The sequence below is a fragment of the Miscanthus floridulus genome, chromosome 16 (genome assembly GCF_019320115.1).
Source record: "Miscanthus floridulus cultivar M001 chromosome 16, ASM1932011v1, whole genome shotgun sequence".
In the NCBI taxonomy this organism is placed as follows: domain Eukaryota; kingdom Viridiplantae; phylum Streptophyta; class Magnoliopsida; order Poales; family Poaceae; genus Miscanthus; species Miscanthus floridulus.
The window spans coordinates 74,928,037-74,939,892 of record NC_089595.1 but is presented as its reverse complement, the minus strand read 5'-3'; the positions used below and the strand labels follow the sequence as shown (position 1 = coordinate 74,939,892).

The window sequence follows — 11,856 nt, the reverse complement described above, 5'->3', positions numbered from 1 at the left end:
CTCATATGACCAAGCAAGACAATCCTGGATCGTTCTTTTTCTAATGAACCTATATTGATTCTTATGAATTAGAGAAGTAATGATGGGTTACAGTCTGTTGGCAAGCAATTTGGTGACTAGCTTCACTGAAGAATTGAGAAGGGAGATTGGTTTGAATTCAGAGACAGACCTGGCACCATCCACCTTGGGGATAAGGGTAATATAGGAGAATTAATACTTCTAAGGAAAAGCATTGCAAAGATCATAGAATTCCCGCTTGATGATAGGCCAGCTTTTCTTCAGAAACTCATTGTTGAACTCATCTGGTCCAGGGGACTTATCATTTGGTAAAGATTTAATAATGTTATCGATTTCCACATGACTAAAGGGAGCCTCAAGAATTTCCAAGTTGTCAATTCTTTGGATGAAGAAGTTTGGATTGACAGTGAATTCCACAAACTCAGAAGTACCCAATCTATCTTTGAAGTCATCCCACATAATTTTTCCCTTTTCTCTATGATCAGTTGCTGCCACACCCTCCCAAGATGTTAATTCAGTGATTAGATTTCTTCTATGCCTTATAGTAGCATTGGCATGAAAGAAGCATGTGCCTGCATCCCCAAATTTTACCCACTTAACTGAACCTCTTTGTTTCCAATAGACTCTCTGTTGTTCTAGTAAAGAAAGAAGATGATTCTTGAGAAGTTCTTTAAAATTCCACTCCTCAATGCTCAAATCTCTGTAATCACCCAGAATTTCTACAAATTGCAGTACTGCTCTAGTATTTTCAATGATAGTTTTCAGACCAGATCTTGAGGCCTGCCATTCCTTAAGCCTTCTTCTCAACTGCTTGTACTTTGCCGCTATGATTTTAGCACAGTCATTTTCTTGAACCGGAGTAGCCCAACAGTCAGACAGAATACCAGAAAACTGATCACTCAACAGCCAATAGTTTTAAAACCTGAACACTTTACTTCTAGGGATAGAGGTGGAAATACTCACAAGGCAAGGAGTGTGATCAGAGGGAGTCATATCAAGAGCCTTTACAGAAGTGTTTGGGTAGGAAAGGGTCCATCTTTCTGAAGTAAACACCCAGTCAAGCTTTTCTAACAGTGGGGAAGGTTACATATTTGACCAAGTATATTTTCTGCCTTGCAAAGGAATCTCATTCAACCCCAGAAGACTGATGGCTTCATTGAACAAAAGCATCTCATTAACACTTCCCCCAGGTTTGTTCCTGTTTTCCTGCCTTCTTATCAGGTTAAAATCCCCCAAGATCATCCAATCGATAGTATCTGGCATTTGAATTTCTTTCAACCAGTCAAGAAACAAGATTTTACCTTCAACTGTACAAGGCCCATAAATACAGGTCAAAACCCAAGAAGTATCATTATGAATAGAAGTGAACTCCATAGACAAACCAAACTGATTACTGAAGATTTTTTGCCCAGAAAAGAGAGCACTTTTCCAGGCAACAAGAGTGCCCCCCAGAGGCACCCATAGAGGGTAAACAATCAAACACATCAAGGTTACTAGGACAGAAATTATTCAAAAACTGCCTATCAAAGGCTTCCTTTTTCGTTTCCTGAAGACACACAATATCACAAGCGGACTGCACAATCTTATCCCTAACAGCATTCCATTTCCAACTAGCATTAATACCTCTCACATTCCAGAACAAAACAGTCCATTTTCTACAACTGTTTGAATTCATGATGACACTGATTAAAAGAACAGACAGGTGACCCGAGCATAGCAAGGTTCACATCATTACATTCCACCAATGATCAAAAGTCAAAAGGAAACAAAAGCAGAAGGGATCCAACTTCTCAGCTGTCCTCAGCTTGATCCTCTTCTTCTGGCCCAACTGGCCCTTCTTTCTCCTTTTCTGCTTCCTGCCCACTGGACTTCTTCACTCGTTGTTTCTTGATCACAAGGGTGACCTTCTTTTTTCTTGAGGACATCATCTTATAAGGCCTCAGGATCCATCTCACGGAACTGCACACCCAATTTCTTGATTACTTTGGAGGATAGGGTTGGAGGTGATGGAGAACAAACTAGATATTTCTTATCAGGACAGCCAGCAGGTTTAGACCCATTATTATTTTTTGAGTCTAGGACTTCTTCTTACCTTGCTTTCCACCAAAGGTGCCATCCTTTTGCTGGGCTTCTTCTGCCCACAGTCTTTGGGCTCGGCCCATCATCTTTCATTTCTTCCTCTTGTATCTCTTCTATGGTCAGGATAGCTTTCCCTTTCTTCTCTTCGGGCTGTCTAGCTTCTGAATGGCAGGGAAATCCAGTGTCCGAGGGGCAGCACTTGGGCAATGAGAAATCAACATGACCACATTTACCTTCAAGTTGCTGGAGAGCTTTTGATGTCAGGAACTCCTTTGCCTAGCAGAAAGTGCCTGGATAGAAGAACTTTGCCCAGGCTCTGGTAGCTTCAGCGTTCTTCCTCCTTTCCCAATCTGCAAAAGCTGGATCTGATAGAAATTTCTAAACCTCTAGGTGTAGATCTAGCGGGTAATGTCTTAATTTAGATGGAGAAGCTTGGTTAGTGTACCTCGCCCTAGGTCATCGTTACCTAGAGTGAATCCTGTCCGAGTCCCATTGCGTCGGTGTAGGCGCGGTGCAGTCACTGCAGAGGCGACGATGAAGTCGATGGGGCTTCCCATCGCTGGCAGCACTCTTCTCTTTAGATCGGATAAGGTTAGAACCTAGGTGGGGCGTCTGGCGGCTCAGAGGAACCTCGTAGCTTGTGCCCGGCCCCCACCTCTCCAACTGGATCCGCGCCCTGATCGGGGGCGCCCAACTGCTCCTTGGTTGGTGGGCCCCCGTCGCACAGCACCATAAAAGAGAGGTGGGGGCCGGGCACAAGCTACGAGGTTTCTCTGAGCCGCCAGATGCCCCACGTAGGTTCTAACCCTATCCGATCTAAAGAGAAGGGTGCTGCCAGTGACGGGAAGCCCCACCGACTTCACCGTCGCCTCTGCAGTGACTGCACCGCGCCTACACCGACGCGATGGGACTCGGACAGGATTTACTCTAGGTAACGATGATCTAGGGCGAGGTACACTGACCAAGCTTCTCCATCTAAATTAAGACATTACCCACTAGATCTACACCTGGAGGTTTAGAAATTTCTATCAGGATCTACCCCCTCATCTCTGATTAGAACCATCCCAACATTCAGTTGATGGTTATCATTGCCCACTTTCCGTTGCTCTGGCGGCACTACCTGATCTTCAATTAAGTCATCAGGTAAATTCAGCTCATTATCAAAGTCCACCAACTGATCAAGAGGGGCATCCTCAACCTGCATAGCAATATGATTGGCCGGCAACATAGGCACATCATGTTGTAACTCATCATCAGCCAAGTTAAGAAGCTGCTATTCTTCAGCTATCATTGGAGGGGGTAAGTTGTTCTGAAATTCCTGGGTCAAGAATACCTCCTCCACCACATTGTTTTCTTTAAGCAAATCATTTACCTCCAGAAAATCACCCAGGGGCTGAGCTAGGTTCAGTATAACCTCCTGGGGATTGTCATCCTGCTCCTGAGCCGGGACATTCAGGTCCACTTCCGTTGGCAACACTGGCTGAAGATTCAGGTCCTGTCGAAAAGCTTGCTGCTGCATCTGCTGCTGGGGCTGAGGCCAAGGGTCCTAGGGACCGTTCCAGGCTGCATTCTGTTCAGAAACTCATCATTCTATTCAGGCTCCTGATCCTAATCCTGATCCTGTGGCTCCGGGCCAGCCCCAGGCTGCCCAAGGCCCAAAAAAGCAAATGGTTCGCCATCCCCAATTGGCAATTCAGGGATCGGGTCCTCATCCTAGGGTCCACCAACCAAGAGATTGTGCTGCAGGACCTCGCACTACACTGTCCACGAGTCGCTTTCAAAGCCCTAGATTCAGAAAAGACAATGAAATGTGGTATTGACTGCGGATCAATCACACGTGCCCTGGTGATGACTCTGGTCAACCTTCTTTCTTCCTGCTGCAAGTACAGAAACTTTCCAAAGGACCCAATAGCATCCTGATAGTAATCTTCTTCCTGACAATCCGGGGGAAACCCCATGAGCATCAACTGACACTCAGTATTGAAGAGCACTCTCCTCCAATTCCTTCCCTCATTGTGCCTAACAAACGTAAGGGTGACATTGTCAGAGGGGATGGGACCCTGCTGGATGACAATATGTCTCTGTCCAGAGCTCTCACAAACCGAACATAGGCTTGACACCAAGAGGAGGTCGAGGTGGTAACAAAACAAGCCGCGGAGGTAGAGCACCCGCAAAGAATACAAAGCCACTGTATTGTCTTTGTCTCTTCTGCGGCGGAGTAGTAGACCACACCACAAAACAATGTTTCTACTTCCAGAAAGGGAAAGAATACAAGGATCAGCAAGAAACCTCCGCACCAGACAAGACAGTAAACCACACGAAACGGGTCAATTAACACCAAAAACATAGTCACAAAGTTTCCGGGTCGACAAGGTTAGCTTGTTCGTTTGGCTGTGGCTTATCGTAAATGATCGTAAATTTTCAGTCGGAACACTATTTTTCTCTCACACAAACCAACCAGCAGTACTTCTTCACGAACCAGCAACGATACGAACCAGCCAACCGAACAGGCTATTACATGGTCGCGGAACGTGGTACGCTACTTGTGAGAGATTTTTATACTTCGGATCGAAAATGAACCCGAGAAGTTGGGTCGAGGTCCACAAAATATGTGCATAAGGGCATTAGTTTAGGTATCTTCTTATAGGAATCCTGCACCCAAACCGCGGACACCTGCTAGGGCCACGTCACCCGCTAGCCGTTGGATCGAGTGTTCATATGATATCCACCGTTCGATCGGAGTCATCACGGGTTTGTCGCCCAGTAAGCTGGAAACCCGAACTTTCGCGAATCGTCGCCACACGCTCGGCTCGCGAATTATTCTGCCTCGCCCTCGCAGGGCCGGGACCGTGCGAGGCCACCTGGATGTGCGGCGGGCCGACGGCGCGGGGTCGGCCCCTCCCGCCGTCGTGCTCGCGCGGCACGGGCCACCAGCAAGGCGGCGAGGGCGAGTCGAGCGCCGCGTGGCACGGGCATGGGCCCTAGGGCCAGCCGTACATACCACGGACTGCAAGTGCTGGCGTGGCGCAGCGAGCTGAGCACGCCGCCACACGGATGTAGCTCCCAGCGAACGCCGCCACGAGTGCGTGCCACCGGCACAGGCGCAGTCCGCCGGCGAGCCCAGCGCGGCGCGGCACGGGTGTGTAGCAATGAGGCGAGCGTGGCCGATGCCTCACTGGACCACTGGCGTTGGCATAGGGCCCACCGGCAACAATACCAGGCGACGTCGCCAGAGACGAGGCGCTATGCGCGTCAGCTTTCTCTAGCCCCATCTCCATTATGGCATTGCCTCCACCTCCCTTTCCTACATGCTCAGTACGCCCGTACAATACATTTGAGAAGATGGCACATCTCGGTGCTTGTGCTGTGGTGGCTGTTGGCTGGGATGAAGAGCAGATTGGCGTCGATCTCCTCCCACTCGAACAGGTGAAGCAATCATCATAGAAAGTGGTTCCATATTGGCTTTTGTTCTCCGGTGCTTGCCCTGATGGCCTCCCTATGAATTTGCATGTCATGTGTTTGACGAAATGGCCATATCATCACCGTGTTATATGAGTATTCATTTTTCTTTTTATTTCATATACAACTTTAGAGTTCCCTCAGCAGATCATCCTAGGGCTTGTTTAGTTGGCGAAATTTTTTGGAAAATGATACTGTGGCACTTTCATTGTTATTTGGGAATTAGTGTCCAATCATAGTCTAATTAGGCTTAAAAGATTCGTCTCTTAAATTTCGTTTAAACTGTGTAATTAGTTTTATTTTTTATTTATATTTAATGCTTCATACATGCATTCAAAGATTCGATGTGACGGAAAATCTTAAAAAATTTTGCAAAATTTTAGGAACTAAACACTACCCTATTTCACAATTTTGCTCTGTCCTCGGGATAGGAGGCACAAGCTTTGATAGCCTCTTGCTTAATTTGATCAGCTGCTATGCTATCGGTTCATTCCAACGAGTACACACTTCTGTCTTTTATGCTTTGAGCCAAATCACATTCTTATACATGAATCTGACACTTCTTATTCTCCTTGGTTATTACCTGAATATATTGTCATAATTAACTCCCTTAATTCTTAGTACTTATTAAGCTGCAAAACCCGACATATTTAGATATGGTGTCATTTATTCACTAGAGCTGAGAAGAAATTGCTTATATGCAAAGGTATCCTTATTGCAATCTGAATTAGATCAACTTATAACTTGCCCTTGTAAAATAAGCAACAATGCTATATTATTTTTAGAGCCCTAAATTTAACTAGGTGTTGTGAATATTATGTGTACAAGGCGCACCATATCTTTACTTCAGATGAAGGCTAAGTGACAGGTTTCGGATAATTAAAGAAAAGACACAATAACATCAACTACCCTAACTTGAAATGAATATGATTTTGTATCATGTCTTGTTGGTCCTCTTCTACCATTGTTTAATCCATTTCTTCCAAGTTATGAATAAAAGTGTTTGATGGATATTTCTTCCAGGTTATAAGCGTGTCGTGGCGTGGTTGAGCCACCTCTGCTCTCCCCATGGAAAAATATAAGAGTATCTGACAGTTCTCAGTGGGTACTAATGAGAAACTTAGAGAGTGTACCAAAATCAATATTGATTGAAATAACCTTACACTTGTGGCCTCCTCTGACTTTAAAATCACTCAAGTTACATACTTTGATACTTATTATTTTCTACAAATGCTTCACTTCCCATTACTTAATTGCATTATTTTGCTACGAACAATTAATTTGCTATGGGGTTTAGAAAAGTTTCAGCCGCTCCATACCTATTACTACACCAACCAACCATAAGTTGGTCTGACCTATTAGTAAGATCGTACAGTCCACATGATAAACTCCATTTATATCTCTACTTCCTTCACTCATAATTTTAGTTGTAGGATATATTTTTATGTGTTTGTAGCACTACTTCTACATATTTGGGTTTAGTTCGATGGGTTGAGCGCATCCCCCGTGGGCAGCTTGATGTCAATGGCTACCACATGAGGGAAACAAGGCTCTCAAATCATTATGAGCCGCACTGTTACTGTTTCTGCCACCACCATTTGATAGTAATTGAAACTCTAGATTCTCTCCGACAAAGACAACATTTCTCTTTTACTACAGTGTTCATGTTAAAATAAATTCATGCGCTCTAAAAACCCTCCTTAGTTTTACATCACTTCTAATGTACGGAAATCACTCATGTGACAAACAAATACTATACAAACAAAAGAAACTTACCTAAACACCACGGATCTTACACATGGCCTAAAGCCCTAAACTATCACCAGGTGTTATAAGATGAGACGTTCATTGCCCATATTTACCAATGTATTAACAATCGTGACAAACCGACTAGGGTCTATGGCCCTCTTTGGCAGGGCTCCGCGCGGCTCCGGCCTGTCGGCCGCTGGACGGCCGACACCTGGTTACTATTCACCGAAGCCGTTTTTCTCTCTCCTCCTTTCTTCTCTCACTGACACCTCCGGAGCCGGAGAAGCTCGTTTTTCTGGCTCCGCGGCTCCGGCTCCTGTAAGCACCTGTCGGCCGTTGGGCGGCCGACACCCGCCTACACTTCAGGAGCCGGAGCCCGGCCAAAGAGGGCCTATTACTCACGCATCACGGGCTGGCCAAAACAGGCTGTCGCGCGGCGCGCGTAGTTTCTAGTTATTTTTTTTTATTTTGCACCCTTATTTGGCCTCCTAATGCCATGTTATTTTTATTTTTGCACCCTTCTTTTGGGGCTCTTTACCCTTTGTTTCTCTCTAGTATAAAAGATGTGCAACTCTTTGAGAAGAAAAAGAAGCATGATACATATTTTTGAACAAAATCCATATAAAATGCAAATGGACACATTATCATCGTCTTAGTTTACCTCGTTTATTATGTATTTAGCACAACCAGTCTACTAATACAACTAAGACCAGAGAACTCTGAATGGCAGCCCTAACACAGCAGATCCGATCCCAGGACAGTGGAATATGCATTATTACAAGACATGATGCAATTGCAGAGTTCATTTCAAGTTCTTGTTGAACCAGTCAAGCATGTCCGCAAAGGCTTCCTCAGCACTCTTCACGGCAGCTGCATCATCGTGGCTGTATCTCACGCTCCATCCATGCGCCACACCAGGGAAGATCTTGACGAAGTGACCAACCTGTGGACCAGGAGAAAAAACAGTTCAAGATCAGAAGTTCCACAAAAACAGGGCATGCACGTATTCAATGAAAATTGACAAAGAAGCGTCCAGCATGATTTGGAAGGAGTTAGCGATGGTAGTGCATATGCACGAATGACGCATTTGGCACTAGAGGAATACTATTTTGGCTGATTCTGTAACTCAAGCAAATGATCTAGCTTGAGGTGTAAGTTGTTGAAAATGAGAACTTACCCCAGAGTTCACAGAAAGGACCTGCTCGAATTGCTTGACTAACTCTGGTGGGGACATTTTGTCAATCTCAGCTCCGAGTATAGAAATTGGGCATTTGACCTCTGATGTTATATTGGAAGATAGTAGAGTTAACAAATGAATCATTTGTAATAGAACAATGTTTGTGCATCTCCAGAATTCACAAGAAAGAAGTTTGACCTTTGATATCGTCAACGGTAACTAAAGAAGGGTGCAACAGTACAGCAGCTTGGATCTCATGAGCTTTTGCCAACTCCACAACAACCTTTGCTGAGAATGTGAGAGGAAAGCAAATGCTCAGCGGACCAAAACTTCAGATGATAAGATGACGGTTACAGAACCACAGGTACAATGAAAAATGTTACTTACCACCCCAGCAATACCCTGCAGCTCCAACAGCAGACACTCCCTTCTCCTTTAGAGCCGCAATAACTGGTTTTGCCTCTTCAAACCCTTTTTCCTAGCAAATAAATACCTTTTTCTGTTGATGAAATTTGTTCGGCAAAAGAAAGGAAGGAAACAATATGTGACAATCAAGATTCCAAAAGACGTTAGGCGCTAGGCCACTTCCTAGCGCCTAGATGGATTAAAGTTAGATTAAACGTGATTAAGCATTTGTGTTTTTTTATTTGTTTAAATTTTTTTTCTGGCAACACATATGGCTCAGATTAGATGCCCAACTTCGATCTCAGAAGAATTGATAACACATTCAGGCAATTTTTATTCCAATTCTTACAAAATTGCAAAGAAGTGGTGAAGGGACTTGCAATTTTGATCCCCGCACGTCATATTTCGCTGGCTCTTCCAGTTCCAGGTGTTTTTTTCCTGCTCGCCAGCCTGGGCGGTCACACATAGCCCACCAAGCCAGCCAGGCAGCCGCTTTTCGCATTTCTGCGCCGCTTAAGCACTACCTCATGCCTGCGTGCACCGTCTAGAAGTGCCCAGAGTTTTATTGGATGCCCAGGCCCTAAATGAGACGCTAGGGGTCCGTTTGAGGTTTAGTGGACAGTAAATGTAAGTGTAATTAGGTTTTTTAGAACCATGGTGTCAATTCCAACCCAATCCATGCTTTTACAAGAAACGGGTTAAGAGAAAATAAAGATACCAAAGTACAAAGGTGCTTAGAATAGCCTTTTTAAGTTTTAACTATTGCAATATAACTTGTGTCGTATCATCATTCACACACACACACTAAATATAAGAAACTCAGATTTGGAACCAGAGATGTAAATCTCATGGCACCATAAAGAACATACTGTCAGTGAACAGTATGTATGCAGGTCGGAAATTCTACTTTAGTTCAATTTAAATGAGAAGAATCATACTCATCAGATATATTGGTACTCGGCAGTAACATTACAGACAGCAATTTGAATGCCAATATAATGGATGCTGTTAGATCATGTTTAGCGTCATCTGGATATTGACAGTTAGGAGTTTAAAACATTCTTTAACCACCTAATAATCCAGACAGTTAGGAGTTTAAACATTCTTTAACCACCTAATAACTTCTTCATTATCTCCTTAGTTTTTATTTCTCATCTGATCTGAATCATCGTAAATAGAAACAAGGTACAGCCAAATATTTACAGGAATGGTTCAGGGAACGGGCAGGGGACAACAAACCGGAGTATGTGACTTTAGCCACTCAGGGAAGGGCTTCCCATTCTCAGGTACATAAGGATCCCCATGAAAGAGATCCGGTACCACAACAAAGTACCCTGACGAAGCAACCTTGTCGGCTATCTTCCTTCTTGAGATAAGACAAGAAAATACAATCAAAATCTGTTTGCAGGTGGCACTTAGTGATTATGATAAAATTTGGTAGCATTTAAAAGAGGACACAACAAGAGGTCATCATTAAACTTCAGTATTGGACTTTGGGAACCATTCTAAAAATACAACACAGTAAGAACACACATCGTCCGGTTCCAAAGTTTCTGAATAACAATCCAATGATCCATTTGCAAAAACACACAGGAAGAATGCACGTGTAATATATGAAGCAATAAGCTCTTTAGCCTATAGGTAGGCTATTTACTAATAGTGAACGGTGAATAGTTGCTGTAGCTGTACTGTGATCTGATTTACAGGATTGTTTTCCATCTTGTCGCAACAAACTCCCAGAACCAGCAGGAGATGGTGACTTAACACCCACTGGCATAGACTCTGAATTGGATACGGCAACTAAGCAACAGGATACAAGTTTCAGCACTATTCAGTGTCAACTAGAAGTCGAGCAAAATAATCAACAGTTTTTACTAGCAGCCTAGACTGTACTAGTACTAGCAGCACATAATGTCATAATCACCTATCATTGGTGCCACATGTCCCCTAAAAATCTACCACAGTTCATCTCCATCAACCCTAGTGATTCAGATCTCTGTATGCAAGGGGGTTTGCAAAAAGGGATAATATAATACTTTAATAAAGAACACAGGAGGGAAGTCCGTCACAAGGAGTGATACCTCAGAATCGGCGCTTCGAATCCTGCAAGATGAGAAAGGCTTTTAGTACTTGTAACGTGCCATACCCCAAGCGAAAGATCTCGAGGGGAAGCAGATTCGGAGGAAAACGAAGCAAGTACCGAAAACATCGGCGACGAGGACGACGGCGGCCTTGGAGTCCTCGGGGCCGGCGACGTAGGCCTTGAGCCCGCCGAAGCTGTCGACGACCTTGCCCTCCCCGCTGGCCGGGTTCAGGGCTGGCGGGTTATCGCAGCACTGAGAGCTCGCCATTCGTCCTTTTGCTTCCTTCTCTCCCTCGGCCTCGGGTTGTGGTGGTGAGCTCAGGGCTGAGGCTAGATGCGAGCAGAAGAGACGAGAAGGATGTAACGGAAGAAGCACGATACAAATAGGGAACGGCAGGTCGGCACCGGGAGAGCCAGAGGACGCCGTTGTCGTTTTGGAACTTTCTGCCGAGGCCCGAGGGATAGCGAGCGACGATTCGTTATTCCAAGCTGGGTGGAACCGGGCGGGCGGACGGCCGAGGGCCGACGGCGAACGGAGAGGGACGGCCGGCCGGCACACGACGCGGACTGGAGACGGTTCGACTCTAGCGGATTTGGGTCGCTCTGCCGGTGTGGGTGGACAGTCACCCGACCTCAGGGCCCGATGTGGACGTGATTGGGAACCGGCAACACCACGTCTGTCTTCCGGCATAGCACGTGACGTCACTGCTGATACAACTAATCGGTTGATCTTCTTACCTTATAAAAAAACGCTTAATCTGCTGCGGTAGCTTTTTTTTTTTTGCACGGTAACAACATCTCGGAACGCAGAAATTTCATTCAAATTATACATTTTTTGTAAAAAAAATAGTTTATTTTATAAAACACGTAATAAACAGAAGAAATT

The 11,856-nt window shown here is 44.8% G+C and overlaps 1 protein-coding gene across 2 annotated transcripts; it reads right to left on the bottom strand.

Moving 5' to 3' along the window:
- Window positions 1-7,906: 7,906 nt before the first annotated feature.
- On the bottom strand, window positions 7,907-11,423 carry LOC136512108 (endo-1,3;1,4-beta-D-glucanase). 2 transcript variants are annotated; one of them, XM_066506106.1, is made up of 7 exons: window positions 11,088-11,423; window positions 10,969-10,990; window positions 10,127-10,253; window positions 8,870-8,960; window positions 8,681-8,770; window positions 8,483-8,583; window positions 7,907-8,248 (listed from the first exon to the last, which is right to left on the bottom strand). In XM_066506106.1, exons 1-7 carry the CDS (start codon window positions 11,236-11,238, stop codon window positions 8,108-8,110), a joined length of 723 nt encoding a protein of 240 aa, XP_066362203.1. In that variant the 5' UTR covers window positions 11,239-11,423; the 3' UTR covers window positions 7,907-8,107. The 2 variants fall into 2 exon arrangements, with proteins under 2 accessions (XP_066362203.1, XP_066362204.1); XM_066506107.1 differs by having other exon boundaries at window positions 10,127-10,250; window positions 11,088-11,421.
- Between the last annotated feature and the right edge of the window lie 433 nt (window positions 11,424-11,856).

Excerpts from the sequence above, each read along its gene's own strand:
- LOC136512108 (XM_066506106.1), bottom strand. The coding sequence starts at position 11,238 with ATGGCGAGCTCTCAGTGCTGCGATAACCCGCCAGCCCTGAACCCGGCC. Across the intron at positions 8,771-8,869 it reads TGCAGGGTATTGCTGGGGTG|CAAAGGTTGTTGTGGAGTTG; the intron begins GTAAGTAACATT and ends TCACATTCTCAG. Across the intron at positions 8,584-8,680 it reads TACCGTTGACGATATCAAAG|AGGTCAAATGCCCAATTTCT; the intron begins GTCAAACTTCTT and ends ATATAACATCAG.